Source organism: Drosophila rhopaloa, unplaced genomic scaffold (genome assembly GCF_018152115.1).
Source record: "Drosophila rhopaloa isolate 14029-0021.01 unplaced genomic scaffold, ASM1815211v1 contig_2, whole genome shotgun sequence".
In the NCBI taxonomy this organism is placed as follows: Eukaryota; Metazoa; Arthropoda; class Insecta; order Diptera; family Drosophilidae; genus Drosophila; species Drosophila rhopaloa.
Genome location: NW_025335083.1, coordinates 23,885,419 through 23,911,663, shown reverse-complemented (window position 1 = coordinate 23,911,663; position 26,245 = coordinate 23,885,419). Strand labels below are relative to the sequence as shown.

Genomic DNA, 26,245 nt, shown 5'->3' with positions numbered 1-26,245 from the left:
GATTTTCATAAGCTAATTTCACATATGTATGTATATACATTGCAAAGAGCATTTCATTGTACGAAATGGTAATGAATAAAGATTAGGTTCATTTTAGTTCGGTACGTCGAAACGTCAACAACATACATATAAAGTCTGGCCTGAGTGCGAAATAAAAAAATGAGCAAATATATAGTATTTTTCGGACTTTTGTTAATCTTACACGGAAGTTTGTGTTCTGAGAATGGATATGATAAAATGATCGAAGCCAATAAACAGGAAATGCGAAGACTGGAATCGCAGATGAATTCGGCGATGGATCGACTGAGAACTATCCAATTACAAAAAGAAGAAAAGCTTAAAGTTCAGCAGCACAATCTGGCATTGTTGGATATATTATTCGATTTATTGGAGCCAAAATCGGAGGAAAAATTAAAAACGTTTACTACGCAAACTGGTGAAATTGGTGCCTAATAAAACCACTTGGGATACTTATTCATAAGTATACCACATGGGATACAATAAAGAATAATTGAAAGGATATACCTCCTCAGATAGTGATATATTCCACTGAGAATGAGAAACCTTAAAACAGAAAATTTAATAAAGAATCTTCATACTTAAACACTTTTTGAATTGGTTTTATATCTTTATTTTTTTCAACACTTAAACATACCTATTTATATTTTCTTCCCATTTGCAAATATATTGAAATTAATTTTACATTCTTATAAAAAGCGTAACAATCGATGAAATGAGCTGCCTGAGAGCAAGACAAACGATTTCTTATCTGAAGTCCAGCATGTTTATGGACCGAATCGCATCATCATTAACGTGTTTCCAGATCTCGACCAGCAGCAATCAAAACATTACCTAAAAAACTGAGTCACATTGTATATTTAGATTTTCATAATCTACTTTCACATATGTATGTATATTGCAACGAGCATTCCATTGTACGAAATGGAAATGAATAGAGATTAGGTTCATTTTAGTTCAGTGCGTCGAAACGTCTACATCATATAAAATCTGGCCTGAGTGCGAAATACAAAAATGAGCAAATATATAGTATTTTTCGGACTATTGTTAATCTTACACGTAAGTCTGTGTTCTGTGGGTGAATATGATAAAATAATAGAAGCCAAGGCACAGGAACTGCAAAGACTGGAATCGCAGATCAATGATTCATTAAGAAAGCTGGAGGAAATCAAGTTAAATAATGCGGATATCATGGAGTTGGATCGACTGAGAACTAATCTGTTACAAAAAGAAGAAATGCTTAAAGTTTGCGAAAACAATCTCAAACTTCAGGAGGGCAGTTCGGCATTCTGGAATACAGTAAAGGATTTAGTGCAGCCAAAACTGGAGGAAAAATTAAAAACTTTTAATACGGAAACTGTGGTACCCAATATAACCACTTGGGATTTACTAAAGAATACCACTTTACTAAAGGATACCATCAAAAATAATTGGAAGGATATACCTCGCCAGATAGTGATATATTTTACTGAGAATGAGAAACCTTAAAACAGAAAATTTAATAAAGAATCTTCATATTTAAACACTTTTTGAATTGGTTTTCTCTTTTTATTTTTTTCACACTTACCTAACTAACTTAATGAGTTCAACATACCTATTTATATTTTATTCCCATTAGTCAAACATATTGAAATTAATTTTATACTCTTATAAAAAGCGTAACAATCGATGAAATGAGCTGCCTGAGAGCAAGACAAACGATTTCTTATCTGAAGTCCAGCATGTTTATGGACCGAATCGCATCATCATAAACGTTGTTTCCAGATCTCGACCAGCAGCAATCAAAACAAAACCATCACGAAAACGAGAAGATGCCCATATATTGTCCATAGGAATGGGTGGTCGCAGTTCTATGCAATTAGAGACAGCGCCCTGATGATAAAAAAAAAAGAAGGAAAAGTCCAAAAGATGCGCTCAAACTGTAACAAATATAAATAACAAAGGAAAAAAACGTATTTTGTTAAGTTTTTTTCAGTTTTCTTTTATGGCCAGCCCATAAAAGCCACACACATAACCTGGATTGAATCGAGATGATACCATATACATAGACCAACCATCATATCCAGCCGAGAAACACTTGGCGACACTGACGACGTGTGGTCCAAGTGGTAAATTGGGCTGGGGAAATGGGAATCTGAATCCGAATCCGAATCCGCATCGGAATTGGAGTCAGACCCCGGCTCTGAATTATGAAACACTTTCCGCATTTAAGAAGGAGGGAAAACTCCGGCGAGAGGAAAAAGTCGTGCAATAAATAAAACACTTCAAAAGTGCACTTAAGATAACAACGGAAAAAGCCAAGAGGCTGGGGAAAATGAGACCGAAGACAAAAGAAGAGCCCCAAGAAGTGTGAGATGAGATGAGATTCGTCTCCAAGTCTGGGTAATATGTGGGTCATCTAAGACTCGACTACATCGCCTGCGGCATGCATTTGAAACTGAGAAGTGGCAAGAGTTTTTATGGAGAAGAATATTCTACAAGTTAAAAAAGTTCCTCTTCTTACATAGTTAATAATAATAGTTTTTTAGTGGTTTATTTAGTTTAAATTTGAAAGTTAAATTCATTTTTTATATACATTTTATGGGAAATAGATTAATATTTGGCTTGCAAATATTATAAATATAATAAATAAGATGAAATGGAAATATATATATAAATATATATTTTGCGAAAATAGGTTAAGCTTAAGAAAACATTGGCCAACTCAATTATCACAAATAACAAAGTTTAATACTTATCAAAGGTATACACCCTAAATTTATTTAAGCAAACTTTTGCATTATAAAATATATGCAGTAAACAAATTGATTTTGATGTAGTAGATTTGTAACAACTTCAGTGGTATATAAACTTCGGCTTGCCGAAATAAGATTGAATGGAAATATATATATATATAACGCAATAATTTCAAATAAGCAAACTTTTGCATTATAAAGTAATCAATTTGGTCTTCCAAATACCTTTGACTTGACCAGTCAAAAAGTTGTTTTTAAACATTAATCAAGCTCACATTCAGGCCTCTGCTTTCCTTGATGACCCCGACCAAATGCAGACATCAGCGGCTCCAATTTCAATGTCAGACAGAATCAATAAACGGCAGAAAATGCTGTCATTGTGCTCGGGAGATACTACCATTGGGTATTACTTCCAGGTGATTTGCTGTGTGTGTCCATGCCTTCCACTCCAGTGAACTCCATTCGATCCTTTTGCATGCCGTTTCGAGCCAAGCCGAAAACAGGAGCATATTTTCCACGTGCACTGAACCCAGTCCGAATCGAACCTGAAATCCCTATCCCAGAAATCTACCGGGCGCACTTACGCCTGACTGACTTTTTCACACGTTCTCGGACGTCCTGGGTTTTGGGTCCTGGGTGCTGGATTTTGGGAATCGGCCCAGAGATGAGGCCCCCGGGCCAAAGTCAAGGCTGGGATCATAAAGCAAATTACCCAGGTCGTGGCTTCGGATACATATGGTTTGCTTTTGGGTGCACAGAGGCGGTGGAGAAGGGGATCCCAAAAATAGCTGTCAATTGGGCAATGCCAAAAGTTCTCCCGGGCACGTTTACCACTCCTCATCCCCCCTTTTCCACACACACACACAAATCGAGGCAGGCATAATTTATAATTCAATGAGTTAAAGTTGAATGCAGCACGGCATTTAACCCACCATCATTAGCAGGGGTCCACAGAGGGGAGTGGGGAGCACATGGGTTAAGGAAGAGACCCAAACACATCGGGCTTTTCGGCCCTCGGGCGCATGCCACACAATTCACCTTGAAGCCAAACTCAGAAGCGAAGATTAATTGCCACAGCCTTTTGTTCGACGACTACGTATCTTGGCCCTCTCAGTACTTCTCTCTGTGTTTTACATATATCTGAGCTATGCATCTCGAAGTTGGTGATGGCATAAAATCACAAAAATACCATATACATTTTAAACAATTTTCAATAAGGAATTTCTTCCTAAGAAAATTTTCTTTTATAAGTAAAAATTAAAAATAATTAATTGTGTTTTCTGAAGGGATTACTCTTTATGTGCCTAAAAACAGACATGCATGTGCCTAAAAAATACCTGTTGTATTCGAACTCGGCCCTTTGTGCTATAATACTAATTATATTTACTTAAAGATCATTTTTGACTCGATATTAAATATTTTAATTGCCCTTCTGAGTTTATAACATAAAATTATATATTTACAAAAATGTAGAAACATTTCAAAACAATATCCTTTCTCACGATAGAAATTTTTTTTTAAAAATATTCCACAACTTCTACCGATCGTACCTCACGCTTCCATCCCGAAAATGTCCCTCTCTTCATGTACAACTCTAATGGCGATAAGGAATTTTATTCAGAGCTGGTTGCCCCAAACGAATCACCCTGCTCCGTACCCTTTTCCCTACCAAAACTCAAAAGGGCAGGCAGCACACGTAATTGCTTTTTGTTTGGCGTCTCATTTTAGTTACGGTCTGGCAACTGATGATGCTCATACGCACGGATGTGACTTGGGATTGCGAATGGAGTGGATAGTGGATAAGGAGGGGGGGTTGATGTCGCGCCTACGAAAATAGGTGTCGCCAAGGCGATTAGGCCTGGCCAAGAGATGAGGAAGAAGAAGAGCGGGCCAATGGCCATTGGCCATGAATCAAAACCAGAGGAAAACAGGGGCTTCATTCGTTAACTCCGCCGACTGTCAAGCACACACACAATTCGCCTTGAGTAATGCTGTTCCCATTTGAATTATTGCTGTCGCCATGACCCTCACAAAACCCCAACTCCACTCTTCATTTTTTCAGGCCAGTTAGCTAAAAAAAAAAAGGGTTCTTATTTACCTAGAATTCATGTGTCCTAACACTCTATTCGTCCCCAGAAAATGTTGATGGTGATGCTGATAGTGGAAATGATCTATTTGGAGCTCAGCAGTTTGATAAGAAATTGGTTTTACAGTCAGTTAAGTTGATTGCATAAAAAGCGGGTTTTGAAACTAATGAAGAATTAATAAGGATACAGCTCTTGTAACTTCTTGAGATTCGATGGTTTTTTCAAAGAATAAGTTTGGTATTTAAAAAGACTCTTATTTTAATTGTAATATAATTTTAAACGTTTTAGGTAACTAATAAAATTATCTCATTAAACTATTTATTAAATCACATGAATCATTTACAGCAAGTAAACATTCAAAGTGTCAAATATTTTTATTAAAGCTGTAAGATCGTTCACTTCATTAACGACCGAGTTCCAATTGAATCAGGCGCTCGTAAAAGTATAAAATTCATGTAATTCTGTGTGTGCCGGGGATTATGAAATCCACTTTGGGCATACATCATTGTGACATGTTTTATGGTCACACTTTAATTGACAAACAAGATCCATTTGTTTCAACATTTTGCATTACATTTCCGCCTCATTGCGCATTCCAATCCAATTACAATTTCACACCATTTCCCCCCAAACTTTTTCAGTTAAAATACTCGAAGGGCCCAACCCAAAGAACTCAGACTTTTGTTGTCTTCGACGTCGAGCCGCCTCATTAGGCATAATTTATAGATGCCTAGTAGCTAATAAAATATCCGAGTGCGGGCAGAATCGGGAAGGTGGGGCTCTTTTCAAGGGGGGACAACTTTCTAAAATTTCAAAATCGTAGCTTCTTAGGCATGCGCACAAATTTATAATGCAATAAATCAGCTCCGAATGGCTTTTACCACGAACCAGAATCGAAGACTCGTCGCTGGCCAATTATTTTAATCGCCTTTGTCAAGCCACTGGCTTTGGTAACACTCAAAGAATGCAATATATACCCGATATATATGCGATATGGATGCGACGGATAGAAGAAAGAACCACTCTGATTAAGCAATTCGGTGTGAAGTGCCCGGAGCCCACAGACAAAAGAGCTTTCAACACTCCAGCGCCTAAGAAATGGAATGCAACATTAATGGCATCTGTCTCCAGTTCAGTGGATGTCCATAAAAATACCAAAAATTTACTTTCACTTAGCCCCAATAACCTGATGGCTATGGCCACTCCACTTCGATTTGAGTGGCGCTTTTGGAGGCATTCGTCAAGAGGTCGTAACGATCAACTGGCGATACAACAAATTATAAAATGTATCTATTTTATGGATCGAAGTTTACGGAACAGCTGAGTTTAACATAAACAGAGGCGCCATTGGAAATGTTTGATGTAAAACAAGGTTCGGTGTTTGGCCCGCAAGAATGAGATTGATTATTTTAAAAACTGGCAATAAAGAAAACTGATTTACATTTTGTACAGATTTATCTTTGGTGATCTAATAGATATTTCTGCTGTTATAAAATTGAAGGGGTTTTTATCCATGAATATCCTAAACAATTGGTTACATACACATTTAAAATCAGCAATTATAGCTTGGATCAAAATATTTTATGAATAATTACTCCACTTTTCTAATCGTTTTTTTCCGCTATTTCTTAATCGTTTAATTTCTTTAGATAACCCCGATAACTATGAAATTTTCCAGCTGTTCCGGGAATAATTTCTTCCGACACGTTCCGTTTGTTTAGTATATCTTACCCTTATAGAGGTAACATACAAAACTGATATCATTAGCGCACCCTCTCAGCTGCTCATTGTACAATTGGCAGGCAAACATGAACAATTCTTTATGCGAGCAAACACATTTTGTTCTTTTCTTTGAAAACTCTGCGGCAATTACCAAATCTCAAGATAACTCTCCCCAGGAGAGTTTAAATTTTGTGTACAGCTTTTTGCAAATATTTACTGAAAATAAAGGGAAGGGGAAAGAAAATAAAAACGCTGATCAAAAGACAAGGACCGACGCGTGCTTCTGCGTTCTGGTTATTAATCAAAACAATTTTTAATGATGTTGGCATGCGACAATCGCCATTGTAGCCACATCCACCCATTTGCCCCCTTTTGTTGGCGATAATATTTGGATTAGTTCAAGTCAATTGCATCGGAGCGAAGGAAAAGTTGCCCGAAAGTACAACAAATGCGACGCGTGTTTGGCGACGAATCTAATGTGCCACACGTGGCCTTCAGAATGTTGCACTCCCGGTGGGTGGTTAGAAGTGGGTGGTTGCAAGTGGGTGGGTGGCTCATACTGGGCGCCCCAAGATAGCCACAAGGCTGAGTTAAATGTTGTGTTAAGATTAACAACAGCCGGCCGCAGAAAGCAGCTTATCGAGTTTCAGTTTAAGCGAGGGGAAAATAACTTGACCTGAACTTTCGTGGGGAAGGGTTTTCCACACCATCGACGTGCCGGGCATTAATAATAAAGGGATATACTATATCCCCCATATATCCCTAATGCGGGCGACAAAAAAATTCGAATTTCTTTTCGCTTTTCGCTTTTCGGTGGGTTGTTTTTTTCCTATGCCTGTTGACTGCTAATGACGCCTCAGGAAGTTCCAGAGCAGGTGCTCCTGGCATCGAATCGCCGGGCGGAGGACATCAAATATGCTCACACTCTGCATAATTTATGGCCCAGAAGACCAAACAGAAAAAATGAGAGAAGAGAGTGTTAAATGCTATGTAAACTTGGCCGGAAAAGACCCAGTCAACTTATCAGTGTTTTTTTACTCTCCGCCGGGCAAACGATGCCGAAGGAAATGGTCGGGAAATGGAGGGGCTTGTTTAACACCTTGATGGCTGTGTGGGTGGTCGACGTGGATCACAGATAACGAGCTCGGTAAAGAGGTCACTTGAAAGGAAAGACGGAATGCGATTAAATAGCACGTCAATTTATTTGACAGATTGACTGAAAATGGGAATTTTTGAGAGCCGACGATTGGTTAAAATATTGCCTATATTAAAGTGCGAAATTGATAGCAAATATAATAGTTGTAACTAATATTATTTCTTAATTTTAAGATGCGTAAAATTGTAAAGAAAAGATGGTAATAACAATACCTTCTTCAATATTTTAACATTTCCTTTGGCTTAAAAATAATGTCTTTATATTTTTTCCTCCGGTTCAAATGCCACTTGTTATAAAAATATATCTTTGTGGCCTTTGTATTTCTAATTAAATTTAATAAAATTTTTAAATATTTGCCAAGCTATCATTTTAAGTGGAATATAGTTAAACCTGTGCTTTTACCAGTAACTCAAACTGTCAAAATGTTTCCCAGCGTTTTTCCATTTCTTTAGACAGTAACCAAAAACAATTAACTTGAAAATCAGACGCATTCCTCGGCAATTTATGGCAGCCATCGTGCATCATGCTCGTAACCAAGTTGCACACCTGAGCACGTTCAGTGGGACCACACAGACACCTGGCCCCACCTTAACCCACTGTTGGCCCACCTTAACCCCCTCTTGACAACCCGTATCCTGGCTGACCCCCTTCGTGTCCAGCGGGCAAATTGAATGGCAAATTTGTCTGCACGCAGCAGCAGAAGCAGCAGTAACATAAACTTTTTAATTGAAAAACAATTTTTTCCCTGGCAATTTTTTTCCCCCCTGATTTTCTTTTTGGGAATTTTCTCTTTTTCGGAACACACACGAGAGGTGGAAAAGGGGCTTGGACGTGGGAGAAGTTCGCTCAAGTTTCATAAATGTTATTGAGTTTTTCGAGCAATTTGTGTAACTAGTTTTGAGCTTCTGGGTGGGGAGTTTGGGAAAAATAAAGAGGTGAGGTGGAAGGCTTCGCCATTTATTGACTTGACTTCCGTGCGTATGTCGCAATTTCCGGTTTACGGCAAACGAAATAAAAACGTAATTTAATGTCGCATGGACCAACGGCTGGAATTGTGATGGGATATGACCTCTCCGCACCTCAACACCACCCACACTCCCCCATTCGAATCGAACATTAATTGAAATCGTAAGACTTGCCACTTTATGCAGGAAGGAGAAAAAAATAAGAGAGAGTGGTTGCAGCCAGGCAATTAGGAAAAATCAAATGCCATCACACGACAACTTTATTGAATTCAATTATAATTTTCACACCCAACTGTGAGATGTGCGAATGTGTGTTGACTAACTTGGATTTTAGGTGGGAGATATGTGTGTGCTATGCAAATGCATTTGGTCATATTAGTTGATTTTATGACCGTGTTTGATAAACCAGAACCAGCGAAAGATGAGTGGACTGAAGTGCAATGAAAAGATGAGTATACATACGCGAGGGTAGGCAAAAAAGTTATTTATTTAGGTAACATTTATATATACAGAAATCTTATACTTACAAAAGCTTTAACTTAATATAATTTGGATCATTTTCTGATCTATTGTATTGTAAAATACTTTATTATTTAGTGCAATACTAACACTAGTAAGGTATTGTCATATTTGATTTAATATTCAATAAATAAACAGAAGTGAACTTTAAGGCAAATTAAGTTCTATTTTTAGTCATGCTTGCAAGTTAAATAAGATTTTAACAATAAGATATTCCTTTATTGCGACAGGTTAAAAGACCTCCCGTTGCTTTGGTATATCTTAAAAAACCTCCTAACACTAACACTAGTAAGGCATTGTCATATTGGATTTAATATTTAATAAATACTAAAGTTTTAAAAACACAAGTGAACTCCAAAGCAAATTAAGGTTTATTTTTAGTAAGATTTGCAAATGAAATCAGATTTTACCAATAAGATATTCCTTTATTGCGACAGGTTAAAAGACCTCCTGTAGCTTTGGTATATTTATAAAACCTCCTAACTCTTCAATCCCACCCCACGAAATCCATAACACTTTAGATATGCCTTTTTAGCCAGTCAAATCACGAAATATCCACTCACGAGATGCGACTTTAAATGCTGTGCCATAACCATAACTCATCGATCGCACCGCGTTGAACTTATCGCATTTGCGGGCCAGCTCACCTGAGCCACTTCCTTTCCCGCTGCGATTTGGACTACCAACTGCCAACTGCCAACTTCATACTGCCAACTATCAACTGGCCACTGCCAACTGCGAAGTGCCAACTGTTTCGAGCCAGTAAAGTCACCTTGTTTATGGCGCCCTGGAACTGCGGGTGCTCCTCTTAATCGACTGGATCGGTATGGAGTTCAGATGCGGGCTGGATTAACATTAAGGCGGATCAATCGCCGCAGATTCCGATGAGTTCAACAAACCAAACACAATGCAAGCGGCCCTAATTGAATTACCATTGACCGCAGTCGCAATCGCAGTCGCAGAATCGAATCGAATTGAATGCCAATCGACGGGAAAATGCTCCAAGGGGAAAAGTGTCTGTATGCCGACACATTAGTGCATAATTTTGGTACGCCCCCGATTGCCGATGTCTGCTCACTTAATTAACCGCCTCGCTTAGAACAGAAATTAACTCGATTGCGCCTTAATTAGCCGCTCGGCGTTTAATGAACTCGAATGCATTGCAGGCAGCCACGGAAAATTGTGTGGGAGTTGTAAAAGATTCTTCTCGAATGGTCAGTTGAAGGAGGAGTTATGGTGAGGAGGTTACAAGGTCAAAGTGCTATGTTTCATGAGGTCAGGGAATGCTTGAACACCAAGTCACGTTGCGATTTCAATTCTGAACATTTTAATTAGATGGTTTTCTGGGAATATATCTATGAGAAGCATGAAGTTATATACATATTTAGTTCTTTAAATCTTATTTCAATTTTATTTGAAACGATTTCTCCTATGGTTAAAGCATTTTATAAAGAAAAAATTAAAAAAAATATAACTATATAACTATTAAATAATAATATTTAGAAACAAACAAATTGAATTCTTAACCTAAAATCTAAATTTATTCAAATTTTTGTATTAAATTAAATACGAATAAATGTTCATTATTATTCATTAGAGCTAAATTAGCTACCGCACAATGTAATACCCAATTAAGGCTCACAATCTAGTAGAGATAAAACAAACTTCCGTGATTAAGAACCTTTTCAGTCAAGTGAATTTTCCCTCGGAAATTCTCATTAAACTTTCCGACTTCTAATCAATGCTTAGCCAGCATCAATAACCGCATTTTCGAGGTAGTGATAGATGGTCAAATCGGCACGCTTTCTGCGAGCCACCAAACTCAAACCCACTTGCCGTCCAGAATCCCCACTCATCGCACGGCCCATTGAGTGTGCAAATAAATGCGCTTAATTAATTGCATTTTTGCACTTTCAAGTGGTGGATCGACCCTTTCAGAGACCGCCTACAATCGAAAGCGAAATCGAATTCGGATGGAGGAGGAGGCCAACTTCAAATATGCATCAATAAACTCAATTAAACGTAAACGAGAGTGTGCTTCAAGCGAAATGCACAACCTGGCGGGTTTTGGAAAAGGGAAATGCATTGTTGTTCCATGTGGGAGTTTTGATCATGATGAACACGATGAGTATGATATTTTTTCCCCATTTTCTATACGTTTATCTGCACATCTGCAGACTTAGTTTCATGTGGGAAGCTGGGGATTTGCCAAGTGTGAAACGACTTAAGTTCCTCCACTTTTTATTATTCAATTTTATTTTTGCCACTGAAGAAGTTTCTTGAACCTTTGGAGGAAGGAGAAGTGATGTTTGTTCTGAGCTGGCACTTCCTGTCAAAGGGAATTCTTAGTTTACGCCAACATCTTTCGGCGGCCAAGCAACTTCATTTGTTATGGAGTGAAACAACATTTGGACACTGAATCAATCTCAATCATGGAGGCTGTTGATTGAAGGGTGGACTGGGCGTCCAAAAATGGGGAACTGGGGCTTTCCCCAAATTAGCCAAAAACAAACAAATAAAGGCTTCGAACAAATAAATCAATTTGGGCCACGGTGAATTTAAATTCGAGATGGGAGAGTTAGTTGCGATCGTGAGCTTGATATTTATATGGCATTATTTAATGACTTCAAATATACGATCAAAATTAAAACAATTGTATTAATAAATATTATGTAAAACAAAACTTATTGTTGGCTAATAGTTTCAATATAAAGGAACTGCTATATTCTTAATAATTGTACACTATAATAAAACAACTGATCGAATAATATAATTAATGAACATTTTGTCTGATTTTTTTTCTTATTTACTTAAATATCTATTTTAAAGATCTAAATTGTATTTTAATTTTTATAATTTAATGTTGCATTTATTACAGTATATTTTCCCTCACGATCACCGCCTGCATTCTCACGCTCCCATTCCTAACCCAAACTACTTCTTCTCATTTTTCTAAGTATTTCATTTATTTGAATTTCACTTTGAAATGCAAACCAGACAAAAGCGTGGCGCACCACGCATCCGCTAATTACGCACCACCAAAGACTCACCCACCCAATTCCATTTCCCGCCCACTCCCACTCCCCACCCCACTCCCCTAAAAAAAAAACAAGAGATCCGTGGAAAGTGTAAACAAACGTTGGGAACAATTTCCCAAACAGAAACTTAGGCGGCAAGTTGGCAACCCTTTTTTAGCTCGAAAGTTTCCACCCGCTGACTGATGCGCTGGGCAGCTGGAAAACTGTGGAGATGGGTGGAAAGCGGGCGGAAAATGGGTGGTGATTGGGGGCTGATGGGGTTGGAGAGCTTTACAGATCAAAGTGATATTTTTTGTGGCTGCATTTTCTGTGCTTCTTGCTGCTTTGACGGAACCAACAAACATGTTCGCCACTTTATTTACATTGGCTTCCGGTTGAATTCGGTTTACCCCCATTCCCATTGGTTTTATTTCGGTTTTCCCAATTCAATTGGTATTTTCAGCATTTATTTGTTGTTCTAGCGAAATAAAAAGCAAAAAATATGCTTTAGCTTTCGTTTGTAAACAAACATTGGTAAATTAAACTAAAAACGTGAACAAAAACGAGAGAAGAAAAAACATCAAAGGGCTGAATTGGAGATAAATGTAAATAATAGTTGACCCAAAGCATTACATAGATAATCGCGCCTAAAAGCATTTGGCCTTAAAGATTATCTAAAGATTTCAGTGGGTCAACGAAAACAAACTCATTCGATTTTCGAGGCACGTTTTTAGCTGCTTATTAAAAGGCCCTGAGACAAAAAATATTATCTGAACCGTTTATCGGAAAGCCATAAAGTTTTCATTATTACACGGGAATCTTCTCCTTCTTTTGTTTTTACCGTTGTCCCCTGTTTAATTACGTTTTATATTAAGCCCGAAAAAGGCACAGGGCCCAAAAGAAAACAAAGACAATCACGTGCCATGCGCAACGTTCTAAATTTCAATTGAATTCAATTTAATTAGCCGAAAGCGTTAGAAAAAGAACCATTGAAAGCTGTCGTGTCTCTCGATAATTGTTAATTTGTATGCCACGCCAGTAGGGGGCAACTCCCAGTCATTGATGAAACTGACATAATTTGCATTTAATAGTTCTCTTTTCTCATTAAATGCTCTTCTTTCTCGTTTTTTTTCGGTTTGTTTGCGTCGTGATTCAGTGGTGGCATTTCAAAGGAAATGACATGAATAAAATTCTTGGGGCAGCTGAGTTGGTTTTGATCAGCCACTGTGAATGTAATAACAAACATGTTGCACAGATATCTGAATTTATTTTCATACTCCTACTATTCAACAGACAGCACATATGCAACAATATCATTCCTTCATTCGCTTTGTTTATTTAAGCTGAGCTTTGAAGGCGCTAAAAATAGCCAAATGTGTCAGCCAAAAAATGTGACTCACACTGGAAGTTCATGGAGAAATAAATATATAATAAATGATAAACACATATCAGTCGTTATTTTGTCTAAGTTAGTTAAAAAAAAACCTTATACATTTTTAAAATGCCAAACATAATAATGAAAATATAATAAATACATTTTGTAGACCCTTGACTAATTCAATAAACTTTTTGAATATGGAAAGACAAAGGCTGAGTATTTTAATTGAATAGTAAAATATACAAATTCCAACAATGCAAAACAAAGGCAATGAGTGGACCTTTAAATTATCACAACGAGAAGCCATAGATTTCACCCTTTCAGCAGTAAAGTTTCCTTAATTGAGAGGGAAAATTCCAGACACTGGATTATCAAATGTTTTAATGAAATTATGACAAAGTTGAAAGTAACTCAAGTGAAAACCAAACTGGGAGCCTATCGGTTACCTCATTACCATTCGAACTGAATAGAGAGAGATGTGTTATTTAATTCCCAACCATAATTTGCCATAAAACACACCCATGTAAATGAGATTTAGGTTCGGTCTTTTGCGGTCTGCTCTGGAAATTCAATCAGTGACCAGGAACCATCGAATTTGGTCCGGGGAAACTGGGAAACGGGGGGCTTATCAATGGTATACGCATTTCAAAGCAAACATTTTAGGCAGATTTGTGCACACAGGACAAACCGAAAGGGGGCGAGTTTATCTTTTGGCCTGTTCAAGGACAATGGCATCCTGCTGGATGACTGCATTCCATTTGGACCCGCTCGTCTGCTCTGTGCATACATATTTATTAATTTGTTTATTTGTATTTACACGCTGCTAACATATTCATAGACAATTGGCAAATGTAATTAAATACGTTTACAAAAGCTCTGCCAGCAACGTTGGTTCCTCCCCGAATTTTGGTTTTCAGCTTTCGGTTTTCGGCTCTCGGTTTCCTCGGTTTTGTATTGGGTTGTGTTGCCTGGTGTTTCCATATTTTGAACTCGCTGTGTGAGTTTTTCCCCCACTTAAACTCGGTTTGGTTTTGTGTGACAACATGACAATCATTGCTAAATGCGAGACACATTTCCTCTGCGGCATAAATAATGGCTAACAAGTCAGAAATCTGACTAGCTGAAGTATTTTCCCCTTTGTCATTTAAGTTTAACAATTGTTAATCAGCTAATTAGGATTGTAAGATGGGAAAGTTTGATTTCATTTTGTGATTACTTTGCATGTTCTGAAGCACAATTGGTATTTCTACATAGATAAAAGAGCAGATTGATATTGAATATATACTTAAATGTTTCATTCATTTATGGTGATGGAAATACTGTCCATATTAAAACCATTACTTGGAAGTGACAATGCACCATGCATTGAAATTCATATTATTTTACTACTGCAAATACAAATATCCTTCTAAGAAATTCCATAATATTTTTATCATGACTTTTCTCTCACCTTGACTATTCTTAATATATTTTCCTGCCACATTTTACCACCCATCACCCACCGATTCACATCTGTTTCATCCGTCCTTGCACACATCAACTGTCGACTTTATGCTAACGCTTAGGGAAAATCTATTCGAGTCAGTCTAAACAATTGCCGGGGAAAAGTTTTGCCCGATTCGAAAGTAAAACTTTGCTCTTGTTGACAATTCTTTGTTGGCGCAGCTGAGCCTCCTTTTCCACCCTTCACCCATCCAAACTAAATCCAGATCAAATGGCGCAAAACTTTTCCGCTCCAATGGGGTTGACACAATCGAAATCGGACTTTTCCCGGGACTTGGGCGAGATTAGCAAAGGCAGGAGTGGAAAAAAGCGGATTCCGGGATTCAAAAATTTATAAATGGGCATCAAGTGCTGGAAGTTTCCTCCTCCAAAGCCTGACTTACATTTATCATGTCGTTGCTCTTACACACACACGACAGACAACACTCTCTGCAATTAGTTAATGTCATTTGATAAGCAACAACTTAATCAGAAGACGACGGCCGAGGAAAAGGTCAAGTATTTGTAGCTCCTGCTAATTTGTTGTTCGCTGGGAACGTGTGTGTCAAGTGCTGTGACTTTGTCACGTAGCGAAAACTTGTCTGTGCTGTAACCCCGATCCCCGATCCCCGAATTCCCGCCTCCAAAGTTGGCTAATGAGACCAACGGCCTGGGGCCGAGTTTCTCAGTTTCAGAGTATCTGAGTCCCTGAGTTTCGAGGCTCCCCCAGCCAGAAAATTGACGGCAGCTGCAAAGACACAGATAGACCAACGGCTGTACAGATATATCCTCAGATGAAGGGGGCAAAAAAAGAGAGGCAGGGAAAACAGGGGAAAGACAGGGGGCGGATATGGCAATTTTTGTGCCTTGAAATCGATATGGCATCAAAGGCACAGGCACATTATGCCATTATCCAGGGACGAGGACCGAGGAAAGGCCGCCAGCCCCAGAAAACAAAAACATTTTGCAGATATATTTTTATTATGCTAAAATAATCGCACATAGGCCAAGGGCAGTGGAATGAAGGTATTTAAATAAGCAAGAAATATGGATAACATTTTAAAAAGGGTTATAGTTGTAGGTTATAAAGTCATAAGTTATTTATGATATATGAAAACAAGAGTATTGAGTAAAATAGCTTTAAAGCTATTTTGGAAATTTTAAAACTTTGTAATATAATACATAAAAGTGTGATATTCTTTTAAGATGGTGTTCATTAAATATTTTTATTAAAAACCTTTTTGTTAGGATATTCCATAAGTATAAAAAAAAATAAAATCAAAAGCTCTTGTTACCCGAAGATAAACTTTAAGTTATCATTGTTTTGTTATAAATTGCATTATTTAAAATATCAAAAAATATATTAATTTAAGAATCTATTAGTTAGCTCAATCTCACCCATTTTAAGGACCCCTTGAACCACTGTTCCATCTGGGTGGGTGGTGGTGCCTCGGATGTGGTTGTAGGGGACCGATTCCGAACGCGAAACCGAAGCTAAGTTACCTTTTCGGTTAGCAAAGCAACAAATTATCTGCGAGATGCATCTGAATATTGCAAACAAAAGATAAAAGCCGAAATGCAACGACAACCGACTCATAGTTGGCTGCCACAGCCGCAACATGCCACGGATGCTGTCCGCCCCTGCCCCCCTCAACCACCAAATCGCCATCTCCATCTCCATCTCCATGTCCATGTCCGTAGCGGTTCGCCTTTCGCTTGCAGCCACGCAAAAGGTGATTTATTTGAACATGGTTATCAACTTAGTAGAATAACAGGAGCAGCCAAAGCGCCGCACCGCCAACAACAACAAAGGCAACAACAAAACAGGGCAGCGGATCCCCCAAAAAAGCTATGAAAAAAAAGAAACGGTTGGGAACCTCTTTTTGGGCACCATTGCGAACTGAGATACCCTGTTCTTTATTCCTTTCATTTCTAATTTTACCTATGTATGTTAAACTTACGTCTGATTAACATAGCATATCATGTCAAATCAAAACTCTAGCATACGATTTAAGAAGTCAAAATGAAAATATTTTTTAATCTTAGTCCATAAACTTATATTATTTAAACTACTGCATATTTGTAGATCATTCCCTATTTAAATTTCACTCATTTATTCTGTAAATTCCAATTCATTTGATAAGCAACTATGTCCTTAAAAAATTAACTTAGGGGTTAATTACCATAGTTTGTTTGAACTATAATAAATTTTAGAAAATATTAAACAAAACATAATGGCTATAGAGACCGATATACCCACTCAACCTTTTCATCCACCGGGTATCAAAACAACAATGAAGAGCAAACAATGCCAGATGGAGAGCAGCAACGTGCAACGTGCAACTTGAACTTGTGCTCTGACTTTGGCTTTGGGTTTTGGCTAGAAAGTGCACAGCCGTAAGATACGATTGCATTTACATGCATCCCATATCAGCGCCTGCATCGGGGCGTGTGTATATATCCGTCCCCCAGATTCCCCTCTCTGTCTGTCCCCGACTCTATCTCTATCTGTCCGTCTCTATCTCGCCGTCTGTCCCTGTGCGCACCCAAAACACACACCCACAAATGCGGCAGAAGGCACGAAGCTATGGACCCAAAACCCAGACCAAATACACTCGGAAAAAATTAATACAATATAGAGTCCTTTTATTTCTGAAAATGTGAAAGAAAGCAAAGGTCTCAACAGGTAAACTATGTAAACTTTTGAAACTATTGGATACTATAAAATATGTTGCCTACTTATGGGCGTTTCTAGGAAATAAGAGTTATTTTTTAAAAATGATCAGAATTACCAAATTTTCAAGTACGAAGACAGTTATAATTTAGTTTTTTGACTAACCTTTATCCAAATGAATTTAAAATTTTCCTATTTTTCACTCACCCGTTTTCCCGACTTCCAAAAAAATGTAAAAGGTTAAGAAAGAGTAAGAAGTACCATCTAAAATACCAAAAATGGTGTTCAATATGCTAACTTCTATAGGAGCTAAACCAAAAAAGTAAAAAATTTAAATATAGAAAACCAATCATTTTCAAGTAAAAGAACAAAAAGCTAGATGAAAATTAAATCAGATATTGAGAAACAATTTTTAGTAGTGCACCAATACCCATCCCAGGGTCCCACACCCATGAATCGACCAACTATCCCGAAAAGAGCAACCGGCATACAATTTGGCCGGCAGCGAAATTTATTTGAAATCAATGCTTCTTGTTGCATTCTTCAGTTGCAGCGGCATCGACGGCAGCAGCCACAACTTTTTGACTCTGGTTGCAGCCGCTGCCGTTGCCGCCGGTAGTACAAAAGGGTTCTACATCTGAAAAGTCAGGGCATATGGGTTCCCAATGGATAAATGGACTTCAAATGTGGGTAGGTGAACAATCAGAGAATATCATAGTACAATTACATTTTTATAGGAATATTAAAAGGCACTTTAAATTTGTATTAATGAATTTTTAATTAAAGGATTGCATAACATTTTTGAGGAATGCTCAATCTTTATAATGACATTTTTTTTGTTAAGTACAACTTAGGTTAAAATTTAAAAAAATGATGAGAGTAGGCATGACAATAAATAGCTTTCTGGAGTAACAAAACTTAAAGAAAATATTTGTTCAAATGAAATTCAATTCGTAATAAGTAAATAAATCCCAGATATCAAAGTATTTACTACCTATTTTTGGGAAAACTAATAAATAATATTTTTCCTTATTTAAAATTTCCTTCAGGACTGATCCCCGCCCAATTACAGCTCATTGTCTCAGTTTTGCAGGCCGAAAAAGGCCAAAAGCCGAAAAACTTTCCTTGCACTTGCCATTAGTCCCCGGACACTCCTTCACTCCTCGGCAAAGACAGCAGAAAGACAATAATTGAATATATATAGGAATTGGAATTGTAAGAACCGATATGCAGCCGTTCAAATATATGTATATCGTATGATGATTTCAGGCAGTCTGAGCAGCTGCCAGTGAATTTTGTCCGCCTTTTCCGCCAGGTTCGATGGTCACGAGTTTTGGGGCGATGTTAACACCGCCTTGACTAAAGATTTCCGATTCGAGCCAAAGCCGCCGAATGCCGAATGCCAACTGCAACTGCAATATTATTCGGCCATTAAAAGGCCATTCTCGACTGGCAGCATAGAAACCCGGCTTTAAGAAATGATAATGAAGTCCAGAACGGTAAACGTTGCTATGGGCGAGAATAATCCAACAGCAGGTTTAACGGAATGGAGAACTGCATAATTCCATGAACTATTTTCATATTTAATCGGAATAACAAAAAGTTGAATAATAAAAAAGTGCTTTCAGACATTTGGTTGAGCGTTTCAACAGTCGAACATGAACAATATATATATATATACGTCAAAAACTATTGCTCAAAAATGGTTTACAAAAGTAAAGCAACTTTAGCAAGATAAAATCTTTCCGACCAGTTTAAATTCGTTATTTAAAAAAAATAAAGGTATATTTTTAAAAATGTTTTATTACATTTCTTACATTTAAATACCATAATATTTTCTTTCAGTAAAGGCCTACGAAACTGGACCGAATTTGGCACAATCAATCCTTTCCCATCTGTTAGTAATTTAACCACTCAGTGCAGCAAACATTTTGCTTCGAATTCAATCTACAAAGCAAAGTTTACGCTTTCCCAAAAATTCAAAAATACACAAAAACTGGGAAACCTCCTTCCAGAAAATAAGGAAAAAAAATGAAAGAAAGATTGTTTAAATCAATAGGCGCTGACTGGGCGGTCCACTGGCTGCCTTTCGGCTGTAAAAGTGTGAAATGCCAAATGCCTTTGCCTTTCTGTTTGCCAATGCATTTAGATGGTCTGTCCGCTGGTCAGCCGGGGGCTTATTTCGTTTTCTTATATTTGGTCATTACGAGATGGCGACTCTGTCTGTCGGCGAGTGCGCTTTGATTAATGCCACAAAACTGCACACACACAATATTCAATGGGGAGTTGGGGCAAGTTAAATCAGGGGGCATGGGCATAAGAGATCTCCGGTAGATCTGCACAGGTTTTCGGCCCGCGATTCACACACATTATTCATGTGCATTGTTCGGGCAAAATAAACACAAAATCTAGACGCAAGAATCTGCAACCATTCTTAAGTCGGTACGAAAACCCCCCGATCGGCAGTGCAAATTCAATGGCTCTTTGCATACATTTGCGTTTAGGCAGCCATGCGTAGCCCGCTCATTCTCCGCCAACCGAATCACAATCAAAACAAGAAAACAGTGGACAGATTTTTAAGTCACTAAAACGCATTTGCAATGCCCTTTTATCGATGATTTATAATAGGTTTTATTCACAGGTTGGGTACTACTTAAAAGATTTTGTGGGAAAACGTGTATAATTGAACATAGAAATTAAAATTACCACTTTATGATACTTAATAATTTATTTGGTATCCAATTAAAGACATTTTGTAGTTTCTTATTTTTCAAACAATTGAGACAGTATCAATTTAAATTTCAATTTATATTACACAATATTTATTATGATACAATTTCTGGAAATTTTTTAATTGTTTTATTGATCTTATACGTATATTATTTTTAATAAATCCTCTTCTTTTAAAAGATTTAATTCAATTCTATTAAGTTATGTATAAAACTATGAAGTCCTTTTAATGAAATATTAATTAAAAGTTTCTTTAAAACTTGATCCTCTAAAAATCATTAAAAACTCCCGATCTTTTTGTTTTTAAACCAATAATTGAAATGTTCTTTTAAATTTTTCGAAAAGTTCTTGGACCTTTCGAATACCCTTCGAATCTATCAGAAGCCAGGTTAGTCTCCGGTAAAGTCTTTGTAAGAGTCGCTAGCGGCGTCGGCGCACCACCGCCAACAACAACAACGAGAACTACAACAACAAGCAGCGGAATCGAGGACGGTGAGCTGCAACAATGGCCATTGAGCTGCTGCCGCTGCTGCAGTCTGGCCGAAAAAACAAAGGCCAAAATAACAACAATGCAAAAAAAGAGAAGGAAAAAAGCGGGGAGAAATATGTATATCAGATTTAAAATAAATGTAACTGCGCGGCTCATTATGCCGCGCTTACACAGAGGCTGGTTGGGGAAAGGGGGAAAGGGGGTTTTTGGGGGAGGGGGGCAAATGGAGCGAAGGCTGCGCATGCTCAGCAGTTTGGCTGCACTTAATGGCCTGGGCAATCAACTTGGATGTGGATGTGGATGTGGATGAGGAGGTCTTTTTGGCCGGTTGGCTGGCTGGCTGCTTTTCAGCCGTGGATTTTGAGGCTCTGTGGGTCCAAACATGTTGGCTAGTTAGGCGGCAGGTAAACACACAGTGAGCCTTCGAAAGGAAGAACTTAATTATAATTACCAGTAATGGCTTTCATAAGAATTAAATTTAAAATGCATTTAAGTCCTTTTGTATCTTAATAATTGATTATTGGTTATAATTGTGGAGTATTTATCTAAAGGGTTTTTGTTAAGTAAGCTATGTATGGCTGGTAAACTTAATTATCTTTACTCAGTTTCAAATTATTTATTTATCTCATTATTATTAAATGAACTTTACAAACATTTTTAAGTTAAATAAATAAAATTGTATCTTATAAACATTTACATATCCATTTCAAATACACAAAAAATCTGTATATATTATTTAGAGTAAATAAATTTAAGGCAATGATAATGATACTGACTTACATGGAAATATTACAGAGTTCACTCTAGCGAGGCCCCACTGCACATCTAGTTGGGGATCCACAACGCATTTTGCGCATTTAAATAAACATTTCTCAGTTGAATGGAGGCAGTGGAGTTGTGGAATCTGGCATGGAGCATTGTTTGCTGGAAAAGTCGCAAATAGAACGAAGATCCACGGTCACAGACAGCCAACTTGGACTTGCTGGAAAGGGGGGGGGCGGAGAAGGGGGAAAGGTGGTAGGCAAAGAGGAAGAGCTGCAGATACTTTCACTCCATAGAACAAAGCTAATGTGCTGTCTCTTAGCACGTGCATGCCAACGTGCCCCATGCCGCGCCCCTCATATTTGCATGATCATTTCATATTTCCTTCTTTCCACCGAGAGGGAAGCAAACAACTTAATCGATTTGCGTTCATTTGCAATTTGTAATCGAATTGCACTGCCCCTCCATTCGTGCAACGTGTGCTGCACACATGCCGCAATTTGTTGCAACGATTAGTGGAAAAAATTGCATCGCCATGGCTTATTAATTACCCACGATAGCAGCCACCAAATGCAGCATATTTGCAACGAATTATTCTTTTTTTTCTGCGGCTCCATCTACATGGGGCATGTTCTTGTGCAGCGTTCTTGGCATTCGCTGCTGCTGGTGGTTTGTTTTGGAGAAATTTTGTTGGTTAATTATCATGGGAACTTTATTTATTGAAGCTGACTTTTTTGTTGTCACCCTGGGGGCATTGAATTTTGTTTAATAATGTACTTTCCTTCTTTCAAGGCTAAGAGTTATTGGGAGTTTTAATGATAAGAGGTTTGAGTATTAACACAGGTGTCTTTAAAAGTTACAATTCTTAACAAGTGACGAACACCTATAAATCTCGTCTCATAATTTGCCCCATTGAATTAAAAAAATTAATGGCAGTAAAATTACCCATATCTGCAGCATTTTAGGCGTGTTTTAAACATGTATTTTTAATGCAGAATAGCATTGGGTTATCCCTCAACTGATATTATTATTTTAAGTTTATTTATAGTTAATAGTAAACTATTAAAAATAACTTAATTTTTATTTCCCATAATTGTCTCAGAAATAGTTAAAGAATATGAATGCCATAGCAGGACATTGTCCCCTGGGCAATAACCAAACATTTAGCCGTTTTAACGCCCTTTAAGCCCAGTGCGGCGATAAGCGGTGGCAGACACGCAATGGCAATGACCAAATCCCAGACACCGAAGTGTTGCATGTGCGAGACCCCGCGTCCCCTCGTCCCCGCTCCCCTTTCACCTGTCACTCCACTGGGGACTTAAGGGGGCGGGAGGGGGCTCAAAGGATGCTCTGGGTGTCAACAGTGCCAGGTCGTATCATTATCACGCAAATGGGAGTATGGGGACATACAGATCGTGTGGGGAGCTGAAGTGTCCGTGTGTCATTAGGCGCACCGCTGTCCCGCTGTTTGTCACCTCGTTTCAAGTGTCCGGTAATGAAGTCAACTGAGCCGCCCGCACCTGGATTTTCCGCCAACTCTTTCTTTGCTCTTTTATCCCTCTTTTTCCCCCTCACCTTGGCCATCCCCCCATCCAGTAAATCTCGGCTTGTCCGAATCGTTTTGGCGACCCGAACTTGGCCAAAAACGAGGCAGCTTGTGTGTGGATCTTGTTTCACTTTCAATCCGTTCCTCTTGTTGCTGCCACGTGTGCTGGCAGCAACATGTTGCTGGCGGGAGTAGCAACATGCAACACGCGAGCAACAGGTTTTGTGGCAACATTAGCTGTTGACTCAAATTAATATAACAATACATTTCACTCATTTGATGGTAATTTTGATTTGATGGTCAATATTGTTAGATATAGTTGAATATATAATTTAAGAATTATAATAAGAATAAAAAAAATAAATAATAATAACAATTAGCTCCTTCTAAATAATCCTCATTCAAACGATTTTTAAATATTTTTCTAGTTTTAACGTTAAAAAGTAAAATTGCTATAAACAAACTTCATTTATTGCTTTAAAACAAATAAGTGAAATCATAACATAGCCATATGTTTTTAGTTAGAAATCTAATAATAATAATTTTCTGAGCAATGTAATAACATTTTTTAGTTCCACTACTTTATTTTTAGAAAATTTGCACAAAAAGCTTCCTGCATTGTAGTCAAATTTCGGCGAATCTAATTAAAAGTTGTCAGTTCTACTTTTCAAGCCAACTCATGCCCTGCCTGCCACACAATCTCATTACGCTCAACCCAATTCCGTTCTCGAGAAGGCTTTGATTACTTTATTAAATGCGGACAAGACCTGATCCGAAAAGAATAATAATTATTATGGAAATTCTTTTGCCGAGTCTGTTGTTTTCAGTTTACATTCACTTTATGTCGAGTCATTGGGAATGCCACCCACGGCTTAAACACACAGTTCGAACTCGCATGTATGGGATATTGTTTGCTATATGATCGAAAGCCAAACAACTCACGATATTCTAATTAAAACACATGCGGACTCAGCTCGGGATCATGATTACGATCATCATCATCTTCATATCCCCGTTTCGATGAAATTACATGGAAGTGTGATTCAGCACATTCTCTAGTAGCGTTCAAAGCTAATGTTGGATTGTCGGTTTCTATGCCCCAAAGTTCGATTCAATCGCATGGGGTTCGAACTTTATTTGAGGTCGTCTGTTGGCAAACTGGGTGTCATTGTCTCGCGATGACAATTTCCATTAGGAAGGCAGACACAGACAGGCAGATGGATTTGGATGTCGGGGGTACCTGATGTGACAGCAAATGTGGGTTCGGCCCGGCACATTCGATTCGAAACGAGAGCAGCTCCGATCGAGAACCAGAACGGGAATGCGACACCCCAGACATGCCCCTCACATGTGGCTCTAAACTCAGCCAAAATGGAAAACCTAAACTCGGGCGTAATAAATGAACGTTGCTATAAATAGGTTATCTCAGAGATGGCAGCGTGATGAGAAGGAAAAGTGTCCTTAAAAGGTGTTCTAGGATATAGATATTAAGTTAGATTGGAAAAGCTATTTTATTGGTTTCAAAAAGTTTTTATCATGAATTGTTCATTTTATAAAATCGTAATTATCATAACTTTCAATACCTTTTTGTTATACAAAACGACTTAAAATAAATTAAATTACAAGTTTTAACCAGAGACCAAAAATCTCCACTGTATGAGAAATTTGAGACACTAAGATAGTCTTTTAGTAGTATATAGTTTTATAGTAGTCTTATAGTATATATAGTATTAGAAACCCCTTCAAAATTATATAAAGTAAATGTCATATATGTAAAACCTATCGTATCACGAACCCATCTCTATAAGGCCTTAAATATAGAACCCGCTGAACATGTGTGGTTGCATATTGAGCACACACTCCAAATGAAAAGTGTGGTGTGGCTTTGTTGGATCTACCTCTACGGCGAAGGTTGCATATGCCACTGGGGAAAGATCGGAGAAATTAACAGAACGCAAGCCATAACTCAAGGGCAATGAGCTGCATAATTGCGCTGAGTAATTCTCACTTTATTTCGAGGGCAATTTCTAATGGGAAACCCCAGTCCAGACGACCGGCATCCGTTTTAGATTAAATAATACGTGTGTATTTTTTCAAGTTCGCCGTGGATTAGACCTTCCGCTGACGTCATTTACTCAGCTGTCTTGTCTGGGAATCGATTGTGCAAGGAATTGTCGAATTTATTTTGAATAAACATACCTATTCGCAAGCCAAAAAATGATAAAGGAATTGACATAAGCATAGGGGGCTTCAAAAACAATGTCTTTGATTGTTAAGTAATAAAATAAAGTTAGACTAGGTGGTAGCACTGCCCTATTTAAATTCAGTACACATATTTGCTCTTCCTTCTTTAAATTTCATTCCCGGCTGCACTCTAATCAAATTAATTCAACACATATCCCTATCTAACATTTTAATCAAATTTCGCAGCCATTCAACTTCAATTCGCTCTGCCCATTGCCAAAAAAAAGGGAATAAAAAATGTCCAAACTATTATACCTGTGAGGAGCAGATGAAATAAAAGCGAACTACAGATACTACAGGAAATTTTTGTACTCATTTCGGCATTATATATTTTTGGTCCCTTTTCCGTTCCTTTACGTTTATTATCGCATATCAAATAAATGCGGGATTATGTGAATATTTCGCTTAATGAGAATTTCTCGGACCACACGGCAGCACAGAAATATATACAGCCATATATATATTAAGATCTGACATTGACCGGAGACAGAGTTGGGGAAATAAAGAGAAGCGAACCTGTAAAGTTGTGGCTTTGTCTTCGCCGGCGCTCTCTGTGGGCATTAAGAGATGCCTATCGGTGACACCTGAAAGAGAAGAAGGTGAAATGCGATCCGATACGATCCATGGCAAAAGTAAAAAAAGGGAAAAAAAACCCAGCCAAACTAAATAAAACAACAGAAATTATTACTCTCGGAGGCAGTAGCCAGGGCACAATTTCTT

The 26,245-nt window shown here is 37.9% G+C and overlaps 1 protein-coding gene across 2 annotated transcripts; it reads left to right on the top strand.

Annotated features, from left to right (window-relative positions):
• Positions 1 to 111: 111 nt before the first annotated feature.
• LOC108048582 lies at positions 112 to 1,546 on the top strand. 2 transcript variants are annotated; one of them, XM_017129341.2, is made up of 2 exons: positions 112 to 1,077; positions 1,132 to 1,546. In XM_017129341.2, exons 1-2 carry the CDS (start codon positions 1,033 to 1,035, stop codon positions 1,504 to 1,506), a joined length of 420 nt encoding a protein of 139 aa, XP_016984830.1. In that variant the 5' UTR covers positions 112 to 1,032; the 3' UTR covers positions 1,507 to 1,546. The 2 variants fall into 2 exon arrangements, with proteins under 2 accessions (XP_016984830.1, XP_016984829.1); XM_017129340.2 differs by having other exon boundaries at positions 1,126 to 1,546.
• The last annotated feature ends 24,699 nt before the right edge of the window (positions 1,547 to 26,245 follow it).

Excerpts from the sequence above, each read along its gene's own strand:
- LOC108048582 (XM_017129340.2), top strand. The coding sequence starts at position 1,033 with ATGAGCAAATATATAGTATTTTTCGGACTATTGTTAATCTTACAC. Across the intron at positions 1,078-1,125 it reads GACTATTGTTAATCTTACAC|GCACAGGAACTGCAAAGACT; the intron begins GTAAGTCTGTGT and ends ATAGAAGCCAAG.